Consider the following 15,785-nt stretch of genomic DNA (forward strand, 5'->3'; position numbering starts at 1 on the left):
GGGCTCAATCTCAGCCAGTCTGTCAGAGGGAGGCAAAATGCCTTCTTCTCAACAGAAAATTCGTAAACTCAAATGACAAAGGATTCTTGATCAGGTTTTAAAAGAAAGAAGAATGGAGAGACATCAAGGATAAGATTGCCAATATACCATTTTTCTAGAGAATATCATCACGCGTGTGTGTGTGTGTTTGTGTGTGCGCGCGCCGGTGTGGGAGGTGATGATGGCTGAGGGATTTGAGAGAAAGATTAACTGAATGGTGACACACTTATGAATTGCACCATTGTTTTCCTACTTTAGTGTCTATCTAAAGTGTTAACAAATTCCCTGACTATTGTTCCATTGCTTTGATTTTCTTCAGGTAATTCTTCTTTCGCCAAACAGTCTCGCTACAGAATTATTATCCGAAAGCCTGACAATGGAGGACAGGAGTGCCCAGATACTCTGTATGAAGAGAGAGAATGTGAAGCACATCCTCCTTGCCCAGACTACAGGTAAAAATATTTCAACACAAGAAGTGGATTGAAATGTTTCTTCTCTCCAGCAGATTCGCATTAACTATGGATTTAAAAGTCATAGAATTTTTTAAAAATGCCAACCTTAAGATGGATTATTTAGTAAAATCTTCTCATGGTTTACTGATATTTCAATGTACTCCATTCACAAATCTCAGTATGAAAAATATTATGCCACTTAATGTCATTATTTGGTGATACGTATTCCAAATGTTGCTGCATGGAAGTGATAAATTGTGACAATATTCTTGTGTAGATTTTAACAAAAACACTAAAATATTTGTACAAAATGGTGGCACGATGGCACAGTGGTTAGCGTTGCTGCCTCACTGCACCAGGGATCTGGGTTCAATTCCTGACTTGGGTCACAGTCTGTGTGGGATCTGCACATTCTCCCTGTGTCTGTGTGGGTTTCCTCTGGGCGCTCTGGTTTCCTCTCACAGTCCGAAAGATGTGCTGGTTAGGTGCATTGGCTACATTAAATTCTCACTTAGTGTACCTGAACAGGCACTAGAATGTGGCAACTGGAGGATTTTCACAGTAACTTCATTGCACTGTTAATGTAAGCCTACTTATGACACTAATAAATAAACTTAAAAACTTAAAAATAAATAACACATATGTCAGGCATAAATTAAAAATGTAAATTGTCCCATTGGTGAAAATTGAACATTCACAATTCGTAGAATCATAGAATCTCTACAGAACTGAAGAGGCCATTTGATCTATTGGGTGGGATTTTATGGCCTCATTCATCCTGAAACCATAAAATCCCACATGAGTTCAACGGATCTTTCCATTGTCCACCCCCCGCCCGCTCTAATTCCTGCAGCGGGCGGGGCGGTAAAATTCCAGACATTGCATCTGCACTGACTGTCTGACAGAGAATCTTAACCAATCCTCCCCTCTGCCCCATCACCGTAACCCCACATATTTATAAGGGCCAATCCATCCAGGGACATAAGGGGACAATTTAGCTTGGCCAAACCACCTAACTTGCATATCTTTGGAGGACACGGGAACACCTGGAAGAAACCCACACAAACACGGGGAGAATGTGCAAACTCCACACAAATCGCCACCCACGGCCAGAATTGAACTGGAGATGTGAGGCAGCAGTTCTAACCTCTGTGTCACCCCACATGCTGTGCTGTGATATCAGGCAAGCCTGCCTATTAATTATCATAACAAAAAACTGCAAAATCTTACATTTTGTTAAAGTACTGCACATAACTTTGCAAATATATCTGTTTTTAAAAATGAGAGTATTTTGCTGAATAATCCTGACTGCATGAATACACAAAAAGAATATAAACAGATACAAATGGTGCTTGCATTTGACTATTGGTCAGTGTAAGCCAAAGCTCACAATCGTATTTGTGATGTGGAGATGCCAGCATTGGACTGGGGTGGGCACAATAAGAGATCTCACAACACCAGGTTAAAGTCCAATAGGTTTATTTGGTATCACGAGCTTTCAGAGTGCTGCTTCTTCATCAGGTGAGTGGCAATAGATCAGCTAATTCTATTTGTGGGATGTGCTGTGTGTAAATTGGCTGTTGCATCAGATGTATTAGGACAGTGGCCAGAATTGCCTGATGTCGTATGCCCTGCCCTCATTGCCAGTCAGAACGGAGAATTTGGCGCTTAGCCAAATCTCCATTCACTGCAATGGGACTAGAGAATTCCAGCCAGTGACTACACTTCAGAAATATTTCTAATATGTTTGAGTCTGATTATAAACTGTAAAAAGACCATTAGGTATGTCAGTATAATTAAAACAACAAACAGTTTATTTAATATCTTAACAGTTGCACAGTCAATCTAAGACTGGCTCCCCAAGACCACCCTGGTGGAACTAGTTTCTCTGGGTCATCTGACCCACTTGTTTAAAGGGGCAATACATACTCCATACATCTATAAACATGCTTTAGGATGGTGTCAAGATTTTTGAGTGTTGCTGCAATTGCACTTATCCAGGCAAGTGGAGAGTATTCCATCACACTCCTGACTTATGACTTGTAGATGGTGGACAGAATTTGAGTCAGGAGATGAGTTACTCACTTCAGAATTACCAGCCTCTTACCTGCTTTTATAACGATAGTATTTATATAACTGGTCCAATTCAGTTTCTTTTCAACGGTAACCCCAGGATGTTGATACTACATGATTCGCTGATGGTAATGCCATTGAATACCAAAGGGAAATGGTTGGATTCTCTCTTGGCTGGAGATGGTCATTGCTTGGCATTTGTGTGGCATGAACATTACTTGCCATTTGACAGGCCAAGCCTGAATGTTGTCCAAGTCTTGCTGCATATGGACATGGACTGCATCAGTACCTGAAAAGCCATGCTTTGTGCTGAACTGTGTGCAAACCTGTATGTGTAAGTCCATGTTGCCAGAACAACTAGGATTCCATAGAGGGGATTGGTTGGCTCAGTTGGCTAGATAGCTGGTGTGAAACAGACTGGTATCAACAGCCTAGGGCTTGATCCCTGTTTTGGCTGGGGTGGAGTTGCTTCTTTGTGCTACTTGTGCTGGAGATCATGGCAGAGAATTGAAGAAGAAGCTACAAATTTTGCTCTGAGTGTGAAGATCCAAAAGCTTAATCTTTTCTACAAAAATCCTTCTGAAACTTGAAGTACACAAAGTCAGGGTGCACAATGATTGAATGAGTTTGCCACTTCTTCAAAGAATAGTCAGAGATTTCTCAATGAAACATGTGTCAACTTATGATTACCAACTCATGGCATAGATAATATTGAAGTTTATTCCAAACTGATTTCATAATGTTACAGGGAATAAGGCACGTCATAATATTCAAGGATATGGGCCAAATGCCGATAAATGGGATTAGGTGGGAGGACAGGTGTTTCTGCTAGTGCAGATCCAATAGGCCGAAGGGTCTCTTCTGCACTATATGATTATATAGTTCTCCTTGCCTCTGCATGAAAAAAATAATTTCCTCAACTGAGGTGCCTTTATCTTCAGCATGTGAGCCAGAGCTCCTGAATGAAGTTTAAAGAAAAACATCTTAAGTTGTGTGGATCTGAAGAATAACTTCTGTGTTAGTATAAAAGGAATGATCTCCATTTTCTTTGTTCAATTCATTTCAGGTGGAAGATACACAAGTGGCATCACTGCATTTTGGCACCTGATTATGTCAGACAGGGAACGATTGGAGCAACTGAGGCCTGTGGTTCTGGTTTGCAATCCAGAGGTAAGATTCTTTTGTGATTCCTCATGTTTTCCCAGCAGCTACCGGAGAGATTTTCACAAAATAATATGAATTTCAAATGTTCTTATTAATCTTCCAAATCCAATCACAAAGCAGTTGACTCAGAAACAGGAATATCCATGCAGAAATGTCTCAGCCTTGTATAGTAATGGAGTAAGTTGCTGCTATAATGAGCCAGAGTGAATTCTTTGTGCTTACTTTGAGGAACCATTCTGTTCAAGGCATGTTGTTACAATCACTTATCTGACATTACAGCACTCCTGCTTTTTATTTCCTTTTTCGCTTGTACTTTGAAAATGCAACATTGTTTGATTTCAGATTCTATCTTGTTCGTAGACTTCTCCCCTTTTGCTGTAAGGTAAACATGCCGACTTCTTAAGACAGTTATGCCTTTAGAATGATTGCATGACATATGTCACTGAAGTAATGAAAGGAATTCTGCTATATTATAATGAACCTTGCTTATCAAGTGCTTTAGTATTTGGTGAGATTATTGATCCAGTAAAGTTTGTGTTTGTGACCTGAATTGATTAGATCTTGTATCATGTTATTGTCACATTAAGATACCGAGTAAATTGAGTTCAATAACTTTTGATCTATCTAATACAATGTCATGTATCTTCATGTAACCCATTTTCCCTTTGTTTCCATCTGCATTTCTGTTTCTATTTCAGAATTGGACCCATGGGAGGGGAGAATTTCTTTTGTCTCATGGATGTGTTGGGTCAATTTATGCGCTTTATAACTCTTCTAATCTTCTCTTTTTAAATCTTTCTTGGGCTTTTCTCTCTTATCTCCACTCTTCTCTGTTACCTAATGCGCCACATTGAGTTTCAGCTCCAGCGGGAATTTTACTGCATCCAACCTCTACCGCAGCTCATCACCAAACCCTGCTGTCATCTCAGATTTAAATACCCTTTCAATTAGCCTAGAACTGTCCTTTACTTCATTAGCCTCTTCCCCAAAGGGACCTTAAGAATACTTACTGTTTCTTCTTTATAAGCAACAACATTAACTGCTCCATCTTCTTCTGTCACCAATCTTCTCACTCAACACAGCCACTGGGGGAAAATCTTACTAACCATTTTCTTACCTCATTCAACTCATCCACCAATGTCTTCTTGGATTCTTTTTCTGGATCAATAAGCACTACTGTTAATAGCTTTATCACCCAGAGTGTCTGCTTGTTGTGAACAATGTACATGCAATCCCTTAACTTTATCGTGGATCATGTCATTAACATTCAGGCATTGATAAAAATCATGGTTCATGGATATCCTCCCAAAAAGAATTCATGCCCATCCATCTGCCTCACCAAACCTCCAGAGTGACAATGTGGCCATTATCATAAAATATTCTATGATCTCTCTTGCTATTCCTGCGATAATTCCTTAACCTGCTTGGCCCTAACTTAATTCAATCCTTTTCATCCCTCTTTTAAAACTCTCTATTCCGAGATCCATCTCAAATTTATCATGGAGGTTTCCACCTCCCGCCACATCCTCTTATTTGATTAATCCTTCATCTCATGTCTCCTTGCCTTCAGTATTTTTATTTCACCGACCTTCTTCCCTCTGAGCTACATGTTAAGTACCTCCCTTTCCACAGACACTGCCCTCCCACTGTTACATTTGCTGTTATTACGGGTACCTTGCTTCTGAGCCTCTGTCCTTGCAAACTGCCATCTAATGCTCTCAACTAAATCTATTCCCATCTTTTCTGTGAGCACATGTCTGAGTCTTTCAGTTCAGGTTTCTGTCACCACTGCAACACTGAAATAGCCCTCACCAAAGTCACAAATGACATATTTTGTGACTGACCTTCCTTGCATTCACTCTGCTCTTGCCACAAGGTCAATGTTTGGTCCCCTCCTGTGCCTCACCTAAATAGATCCCTTCAACAACACCAAGAGCCACTATCTTCAACCCCCAACACAAACACTGTTCACTTGTCCCTGATATCATCTGTATACGTGCAGTCATAAATACTGCCTACTTCAACCTCTATAACATTACCTACCTCTATCCTTGCTTGAGAGTATCTGTCACAGAAACCCTCATTCATGCATTTTTCATAAGTAGACTTAACTATTTCAATGATCCCTTGGTCAGCTTCCCATTCTTCACCCTCCAGAAATTTCTGCTCATCAGAAGCCCTGCCATCCCTATCTCATCCCTTTACCTTGCTGACTGACAATGGCTCCTATTCCTCTTAACATCCTTGCTGCTCTTTATTTCTGTAATCCACTCCAACCCCATAATATCCAACACCCCAGAACGCTCCATTGTTATGGCTTTGATTTCTTGTACAAGCCTCATTCCCTTTCCCCCACACTTGATGAGCATATTTTCGGTTATTTGAATGGGACGCTCTGCAATTCCCTCCATAAAACCCTCACCCTTTTCTGTTACCCTCTTCTTCTTTAAGGCCCTCCTGTATACCCATCTTTTTGATCAACTTTTGCTCATCCCTCCTGATATCCTCATTGTCTCAGTGACCATTTTTATCTGAATACCTCCGTGAATTACTGTGGGAAGTTTAGTTAAAGCTTTAGCCTCTTTGTTAGAGATATGTATGTCCAAATTGTTGCTTTGGCCATTGAAAAAGAGCTTGATAGACTTCTAATTGATGACAAATGACACAAAGGTTTAAATCTCATTGAAACAAAGCACTGAATCATTTGCCTGTAATGTCATTCAGAGCAAAATAATGGAAGATTATTCTTGTTTTTCCTCTTTAACTGTAAGTGCTCTTATATTAAATTTGCTCTGGATGGAGTCTTGTCCCTAGATGTTTATTATTTTTAAAATAGAATGTACAATGCAACAGATAAATAAATTAAAATACAAGGGCTACATTTTTAGCTGAGTAAGTTACAAACATACAATGTGTTCACATCTACAGGGATTCAAGGTGATCAACCTTGAATGGCTTTATGGAAACACAGTTTACTTTTGCCCCAATGCACATCTAGGATTTACAGCTCCCTTACATGCATTTAATGCACCCTTGTCCTGGTTTCATAGAATCCATACAGTGCTGAAGAAAGTCATTCAACCCATCAAGCCTGTGCTGACACCAACCCAGGCCCTATCATTGTTTCCCTGTAAATTATCCCATCAAACCTGGTCTCTTACTTTGTGGCATTGGGTGGCATGGTGATTAGTGCTGCTGCCTCACAATGCCAGAGACTCGGCTTCAATTCCAGTCTCATGTCACTGTCTGTTTGGAGTTTGCACGTTCTCCTCATATCTTCGTGGGTTTTCTCTGGATTCTCCATTTCCTCCCACAGTCTAAAGATGTGCATATCAGATTGATTGGCCATGGTAGTGTCATGGAGATTGGCAGAGTAAATATGTGGGGTTACAGGACCTGGGTGACATTGTGATTGGTGCAGACTCGATGGGCTGAATGGCTTCCTTCTGCACTGTAGGGATTCTATGAACCGCAGCCTAACAGTTATCTCTTTCATTACCTCTGAGATCATAGAATCATAGAATCCTTACAGTACAGGAGGCTGTTCAGCCCATCGAGCCTGTACCAACAACAATCCCACCCAAGCCCTACCCCGCAACCCCTTGTATTTACCCCATTAATCCCACTGACACTAGGGTCAATTTAGCATAGCTATTCAGCCTAACCTGCACATCTTTGGACTGTGGGAGGAAACCGGAGCAGCCGGAGGAATCTCAAACAGACACGGGGAGAACATGCAGACTCTGCACAGTCACCTGAGGCCGGAATTAAACCCACATCCCTGGCTTTGTGAGGCAGCAGTGCTAATCACTGTGCACTGTGCCAAACATGTGAGGTAACACACACAGTATCAAATCTCCCGTACTTCCCCGAAATCACTTTATAAAACATAAGAAGAATTAATGAATATCCTTTACGTGAAATATTCAAAGGACAGACTTTAGATGACAAGGTTTCAGTGTTCAGCTGCCTGTAATTAAACTACACAGTAAATATAGAAAATTCGAAAATGGAAGCTTTATTCTAAAATGGGATCTTGTAAAAGCACTTTGCTCAATTCTTGGCTTGAGTATAGGAAATATCCTATATATTCACAGGAGTACGCTAATCTTCATTCATGGATCCTTATCTATGAGAAAATTATCTTCCACCATGCATAATTTCCAAGAATAATGTCTCATTTTTAATGTCAGCATTATGCCTTGCAGCCATTCAATATTAGTTTGTTTCAAGTATAGAACTAAGCCAAGTAAATGGTTTCTGTTATTACTTCTCAGTCTTAATTTTCAACAACCCTCAATTACCTGGCAATGGCCATATCAAGGTTCACATCTTAGTAGAATGATATGCCTATCTTAAGATATTTGTTCTTCTAGTCTAAGTACATGCTTAATATTACATATCATGGTGCAGGCATATAAAGACATCAGGCAGAAAGCTAGGCTGGAATTTTCCAGAACCCGGCTGCAGATTTCCCCATAGCAGGGCTGGCAAACCATTGAAATCTTCATTCACATTGTCATGACTGGAATGCTGACATAAAGAGTTGGAAAATTCCAGCCCTAGAGTGCACTCCACGTTTTCCAGAGACTTGAGACACTTCTTTGCGCAAATCACCTGACTCTTTGCAGCTATCTTTGTGGCATTGTCTACTTTTGAAAGTCAATTTCAAAAGCTCTGTGCTGACTGAAGTCCAGATCTTGAAAGTTAGGGAAGTGATACCATTACTGGGCAGGACATATTGAAAAAGAACTTACTATTGTACTGAATATTTTGCATAGCAGAATGTCCAGGTGCTTGCAAAGTGCAATATCAATAAAATATTCTCAACATGCAGCCAGCAGCTCCAGCATCTTCATCATGCATTTCCATGCGCATGCACACATGCCATGTCAGACACGTACCATTCTTGGGATTTTCAGGTCATCTTATCGAAGGATGGGGTTGTCTCAACATCTTTCTTAACCTCCTGATGTTTTGGGCAGTGCCCAGGTGGTCAAAGGCAGTTTTCTTTATTGTTCAAAGTTGGTAAGGACAGAAATATTTCCAAGAGAAAGCTATCAATTAACAATTCTCACCTACATTTTACTGACTTTCACTCAAATTAACATTAGTAGCAGGTTAATAGCAAATTGATTTGCTATTGCAAAGGGGAGCTTTGACAAAGGGTCATCTGGATTTGAAACCTCAGCTCTTTAATCTCCTTACAGATGCTTGCAGACCTGCGGAGATTTTCCAGCATTTTCTCTTTTGGTTAAAAGCAGATTGATATCTTCTGCTGAAGTGTCCAGGTGATTTATGTTATGCACAGAAGCACTCACACACCTTTCTCTAATCACTTTGCATTGAGTCCAACTCACCAATTTGGTGTCATAATTTACTTATTCCTGTCTTATATCCTCAATCACTTCTTCTCAACAAATTCTACACATCTAAGTATATTTCTACTTAATCTTATTCATGGAGGAACTTGACTGTCCATTACAATATTATCAGTAACCTTTAAAACATAGATTGAACATTCACAACTTGATCTAAGTTATTAATGGATCTTAAAAAGAAGGTCTTGACATCCTTTTATTTCCTAAAATTACCCACTACATGTTTGAGACGATTTTATAATTTCAAAATTATCTAAAATACAGCATTGTTGTTGGACTGACAGGAAATATTCGGTTTTATTTCAATTTTCCCCAGAAAATTGAACACAGCATTGAGAAGCAGCAACTTAGACTGAATCCCTTTCTGATCTCCTAAGCTTCTGGTCAATTTTCCTCGCAGAACTTGAACGGCAACTTATCAATTTCAATGTCTGGCCTTGTCGATTGTACAGTTGAGACAGAAATGTTGATAATTGCTTTTACAATTAACAACCAAATCTCCTCCCACACCCCTCAGGCACTATGTCTCAGATGATAAACAAATGACCCTGAATGGGTTAAAACTAAACCCCGAAAGACAAAGGGCAGAGTTTTACCGGCACGTCCGTACAAGGTTTGTATGATCCCGCCCGAGGCTAATGGAGATTGCTATTCTCCGAGCCTCACCCGCCCCCGGAAGGGTGCAATTTAATGTTCTCCCTGGGGGAATGCATTTAGTAGCAGAGGGCTATTTAATCAGGCATGGGGGAAGCAAATGGGGACCCAATTGCCTCTTGCCTCCACTCCAATCAAGTGCATGGTGGAAAGGGCTGTGGATAGCCTTACCACCATGCCACTTATTGAGATCCTAACAAGCACAATTAATGCATACTGCCAGCAGTTGTATTAACCCAATGGCAGATGGAGTGCCCGCCATGCAAAGAACATGACAAGTAGACCTATATGAGGTGCCTTGTGGCCTTTGTGTCAGATTTTAGAACCTAGCAACAGGAAGGGGGAAGGAAGGAGCTACCCTTTTGTCCTTGCCTCCTATGCCATATAACCATTTCTGCCCACAGCCCCATCCTGTGTCACCCCTCCCACCATCACTCACCTGAGGTGGATTCATAGAATCATACAGTGCAAAAGGAGGCCATTTGACCCACTAAGTCTGCATCGACCATAATCCCACCCAGGCCCTATCTATATGACCCCATGCATTTACCCAAGCTAGTCCCCCTAACACTAAGGGGCAATTTAGCACAGCCAATCCATATAACCTGCACATCTTTGAACTGCGGGAGGAAACTGCAAAAGGTCATAAATGTAGCCCAATCCATCATGCAAATGAGCCTCCCATCCATTGACTCTGTCTACACTTCCTGCTGCCTTGGCAAAGCAGCCAGCATAATTAAGGACCCCACGTACCCGGGACATTCTCCCTTCCAACATCTTCCATCAGGAAAAACATACAAAAGTCTGAGGTCACACGCCAATCGATTTAACAACAGCTTCTTCCCTGCTGCCATCAGACTTTTGAGTGGACTTACCTTGCATTAAATTGATCTTTCTCTACACCCTAGCTATGACTGTAATACTACATTCTGCACTTTCTAGTTTCTTTCTCTATGAACGGTATGTTTTGTCTGTATAGCGCACAAGAAACAATACTTTTCACTGTATGTTAAACATGTGACAATAATAAGTCAAATCAAATCAAATCAAATCAGAGCCCTTGGAGGAAATCCACGCAGACACAAGGAGAATGTGCAAACTCCACACAGACAGTGACCTAAGCTGGACCCAGGTCCCTGATACTGTAAGGCAGCAGTGCTAATCACTGTGCCACCCTAATTATGATACTATGATATTAGGCATCGGATGCATATCTCAATCCCCCATCCCCCTGAGACTTCACTCCTCCCCTCCCCAAACATCCTCTTGAAGCTTGACCTCCCCCACCCGAGGCTCAACCCCACCCCCCCCCAGCCCCCCCATTTACCATGAGGCTTGACCACAACCCCCCCCCCCCCACCCAACTCGCCAACTCCTACCTAATTACCTCCTCCCTGGCCTATCAAGGATCTTTAAACTTCACTGAATCTTGAATCTTACCTGTTTTACAACAGCAGGGGCTGTAAACAATGGGGCATGGCTTCCTTATCTTCATCAGTGCTACCCTTTGACCCTGGGAGGCCACAAGAGCGCATTGCATTACTCTGATCTTCCCCAGCCTGAGTCGGAATTGGGACGAGACAGTATTGAAGAAACTGGGATCCAAGTAGCAATCCTACATCGATCACCACTCTGAGGAAGTTCAGGCCCATGGAACAGTAAAAATTGTAGCTACTGGTAAAAAGAGTCAATTCCTTTGCTTTAAAAATCAGACAGACCCAAACACCCTTTGACATGTCAGCCATGGTTCATTCTCTCCTCTGAAGTTGGTACACTCTGTCCTCTGAATCAGAAAATTGTGGATTCCAGTCCCACTCCAGAGGATTGAGCATAGCATTGAGATGACACCCTGGCGGGGTACAAGGAGCGCTGAATGTTTGAGGATAAATGAGATCCTAAACTGAGGCTTTATCAGATGAATGTAAAAGATCCCAATACATTATTTCACAGTGCAGGGAAGTTATCCCTGGTGTCCTTGCCAATATTTACCCATAACCAACTCCAGTTTAAAAAGAAACAGATGTCCCGATATTATCACATTGTTATTGTGTGAGCTTGCTGTGCAAATTGGCTGCAGTGTTTCCTATGTTACAACAGCGAGTACACTTCAAAGCTACTTGAACGGCTGTAGAGCATTTGAAATGTCTTGCGGTTTTGAATATTGGCGCAAATTATTTTTTTCCTTTCTGTCCATTTGTCAGCAACAACTTGTAAACGTCTTGGAGTTTTGGACAGCACAGTGGCACAGTGGCTAGCACTGCTGCATCACAGGGACCTGGGTTCAAATTCCGGCTTTGGGTGACTGTGTGGAGTTTGCACGTTCTCCCTGTGTCTGTGTGGGTTTCCTCTGGGTGCTCCAATTTCCTGCCACACTCCAAAGATGTGTGGGTTAGGTTGATTGGCTAAATTGGTCCTTCGCGTCTGGGGCACTAGAAAGGTAAATACATGGGGAGACTGGGACTGGGCTTGGGTGGGATTGTTGTCAGTGCAGACTTGATGGGTCTCCTTCTACACCGTAGTGATTCTATGACTTCAAGTGAACATAAAATACCTTTTTTTCCCAAATGTAAAAGAGCCCAACGCTCTTACTTTTCTTGAAAGTCTTTATCCTTTTAAAATTTGCTGTTTCTTCCATTTTTAAAACTGAACGTCTATTTAAAGAGCAGAAACCCGTAACAACTTCACAAATAACTTTAGAAGGATTCTCAACATTGAGTTTTAGTTCCCTCATGTCGTTTTAGTTCATGTAGTTTTTTCCAGAGCTTGAATTTCAGGTTAAAATCGATTTTGTAAAAGCATTTAACATCTATTTAAGAGGAGCCCAAAATCCTAATTTTATTAAGCCTTTGGTACAGTCCAATTACAAGCTGTCTCCAGTTTGTTTGTTGCCATAGAGATAGAAATGGACCGTCAGATCTTTTCTCCTAGTCACTTTTTGCATGACCACAGCCAGTCACAAGATCAAAGCTTGTTGCCACTGACAGTCATTATATTCCAGTGCAACTAATGTGATTAAACAAGCATAATCATGAAAGCAAAATACTGTGAGTGCCAGAGATCTGAAATAAAAACAGAAAATGCTGGTCAAATGCTGCAGATGTGGCGAGGGGAAGAGAGCTGTTATTTGGAGCACGGAAGACTATTTTTCAGAGCTGAAGAAAGATAGGAATACACTGGAAAATAAATTGGCATATAAACCCCAAATGTCCAAATTTTTAACAGCAGCATTCACTCTCTTGGACACACACGATAATTTTAAATACATCAGTTACACTGAATATTAATTTCTTAATCCACTTCAAATCATTAAACTTTCAAGAAATTTAAATAATCCAAAGTTTTTTTTCATTCGTGGGACATGGGTGTTGCTGGCTAGCCAGCATTTATTGCCCATCCTTAGTTGCCCTTGAGAAAATGCTGATGAGCTGCCTTCTTGAATCGCTGCAGTCCATATGCTGTGGGTTAACTCACAATGCCATGAGGGAGGGCATTCCAGGATTTTGACCCAGTGACTGCAAAGGAATGGTGATATATTTCCAAGTCAGAATAGTGAGTGGCTTGGAGGGAAACTTGCAGGTGTTCCCATGTAACTGCTGCCCTTGTCCTTCTAGATGGAAGGTGTTACCTAAGGATCTTTGGTGAATTGCTGCAATGTATCTTGTAGGTAGTACACACCTCTGCTACTGAGGGAGTGGCTGTTTGTGGATGTGTTGCCAATCAAGGAGGCTGCTTTTTCCTGAATGGTGTCGAACTTCTTGAGTGTTGTTGGACCTGCACCCATCCAGGCAAGTGAGGAGTATTCCATCACACTCCTGACTGGTGCCTTGAGAAGGTGGATAGGCTCTGGGGAGGCAGGAGGTGAATATTCCCAGCCTCTGACCTGTTCTTGTAGCAACTGTGTTTATTTGATGAGTCCAGTTGAGTTTCTTTTCAAAGGTAACCCCAGGGATGTTGACAGTGGGGGATTTAGGAATGGTAACACCATTGAATGCCAAGGGGTGGTGGTGAGAGTGTCTCTTATTGGTGAAGGTCATTGCCTGGCCTTTGTGTGGCGTGAATGTTACTTGCCACTTGTTAGCCCAAGCCTGGTCATTGTCCATGTCTTTCTGGATGTGAACATGGTTTATTTTAGTATCTGAGGAGCCGCGAATAGTGCTGAACATTGTGCAATCATTGGTGCACATCCCACTTCTGATGTTATGATGGAGGGAAGGTCATTGATAAAGCAGCTGAAAATGGTTAGGCCTCGGACACTGCGCTGAGAGACTCATGCAGAATTGTCCTGGAGCTGAGATGACCAATCCTCCACAACTACAACCATCTTCTCATGTTTCAAATATGACTCCAACCAGAGGAGAGTTTACATATATGTATCTATCGATCAGAGAGTCTCATGTCTGCAGTTAAAGATCTCCATATAATTTATTTCACCATGGCCACAATAAATGCCTGTTTTTGACAATTTTGTAGCTTAATTGTCAAGCTATTATCAATAGCTTGACAGTTGTTATTGACTTAATTGTCTGTACTAATACCTTTAAGTATCTTAACTTAAACATAGTAAACTAAACTCATTGGAGTTTAGAAGGATGGGGGGGATCTTATTGAAACTTACAGGATACTGTGAGGCCTGGATAGAGTGGACATGGAGAGGGTATTTCCACTAGTGGGAAAAACTAGAACCAGAGGGCACAACCTCAAACTAAAGGGATGATCTTTTAAAACAGAAATGAGGAGGAATTTCTTCAGCCAGAGAGTGCTGAATCTGTGCCACAGAAGGCTGTGGAGGCTAGGTCATTGGGTGTCTTTAAGTCAGAGGTAGATAGGTTCTTGATTAAAAAGGGGATTAGGGGTGACGGGGAAAAGGCAGGAGAATGGGAATGATTGAATGGCAGAGTAGACTCGATGGGCTGAGTGGCCTAATTCTGCTCCTATATCTTATGGTCTTATGTTTTTTGGTAATAGAGAACAGATACGATTATTAAAATAGCCACGTGCTTATCTTTCCCTTTGTTTTTGTCTTTAGGTGCCTTTCTAAAAACTGTAAAATATTGACTGAATACAATGTTAGCTGCCATGGCTGAGCAAAATATTTGTAACATTTTCAAGGGTGCTAATGTTGGAGTTTTCCAAAGTTTGTCGGCCCAAAACCCAAACAGTTATTCTGGACATAAAATCAACCTTACTGTGTGGAATTTAGTGGAGGTCTCTCCGTCCCCAGCTGGAGGGCCAGTTGTTTGGCCACTTCACTTGTTTTTGGGTAGCCTTACTGCATCTTGTGTCACTCTGGCATCTAAAGGTCAGCAGTGGGTGATCCTTTGGAATCAAGGACCCCAGGATGTAAGTCCTTCCTGCTGGCCAATCAGAGGCCAGCAACTCTTCTGTACTTAGCTGCGCCACCAGGTAAGTGGTGACTGCTGTAAGTATGCTACCCATCCAAGGCCTAGGTTTGAAGAAGGATCCATGCTGCAGGTTAGTGATGGCAGGAAGGGGGTTTTGAGGTGGGATGGGATGGAATTGAGAAGGGCGGTCAACAAGGCACACAATATTGTTGAACAAGGAACCTGCAGTGGGACATTGGCTTTGCTTGTCATGCTCCCCACAGGTCTCCCTGCCTGCTGTGGGTTAATAAGGTGGCACATGGTACAGTGATTAGCACTGCTGCTTCACAGCACTAGGGACCCAGGTTCAAACCTGCATCTTTCCACTTATATCCCAACTCTGAGCTTTGGGCTGAATATGCCTGGGGTGAGGGGTGGGGGGGTTGCGGGGAGTGGCTCACAGCTCTTCTCATTGATATTATTGCAACATCAATAAGCTTACAAACACTGGTGACCGAACTCCCTCTAAGTCAGTATCATACTTACCAATATTGCTCTCATTACCTCTGAGCTGCACTCCTGCTGTTAAACCTTGAGGTGTTACTTCTTCTTGTTTTAAATTTCTTTACTTTATTCACCTCATTTTAGGTCATCTTTATTGAACTTCTTTTCTGAGAAGTTCCACGCTGCCATTGCAAAGC

The 15,785-nt window shown here is 41.7% G+C and overlaps 1 protein-coding gene across 1 annotated transcript in view; it reads left to right on the forward strand.

Moving 5' to 3' along the window:
• Positions 1-15,785, forward strand: part of thsd7ba (thrombospondin, type I, domain containing 7Ba) — a 769,281-nt gene that overhangs the window by 431,214 nt on the left and 322,282 nt on the right. Inside the window, exons 11-12 of the mRNA XM_080198282.1 lie at positions 359-491; positions 3,631-3,734. Of these exons, the coding sequence (XP_080054408.1) occupies positions 359-491; positions 3,631-3,734 (237 nt within the window). The remainder of the gene's footprint in view (positions 1-358; positions 492-3,630; positions 3,735-15,785) is intronic.

The sequence above is a fragment of the Carcharhinus amblyrhynchos genome, chromosome 11 (assembly GCF_965287045.1).
Source record: "Carcharhinus amblyrhynchos chromosome 11, sCarAmb.v2.hapA, whole genome shotgun sequence".
In the NCBI taxonomy this organism is placed as follows: Eukaryota; Metazoa; Chordata; class Chondrichthyes; order Carcharhiniformes; family Carcharhinidae; genus Carcharhinus; species Carcharhinus amblyrhynchos.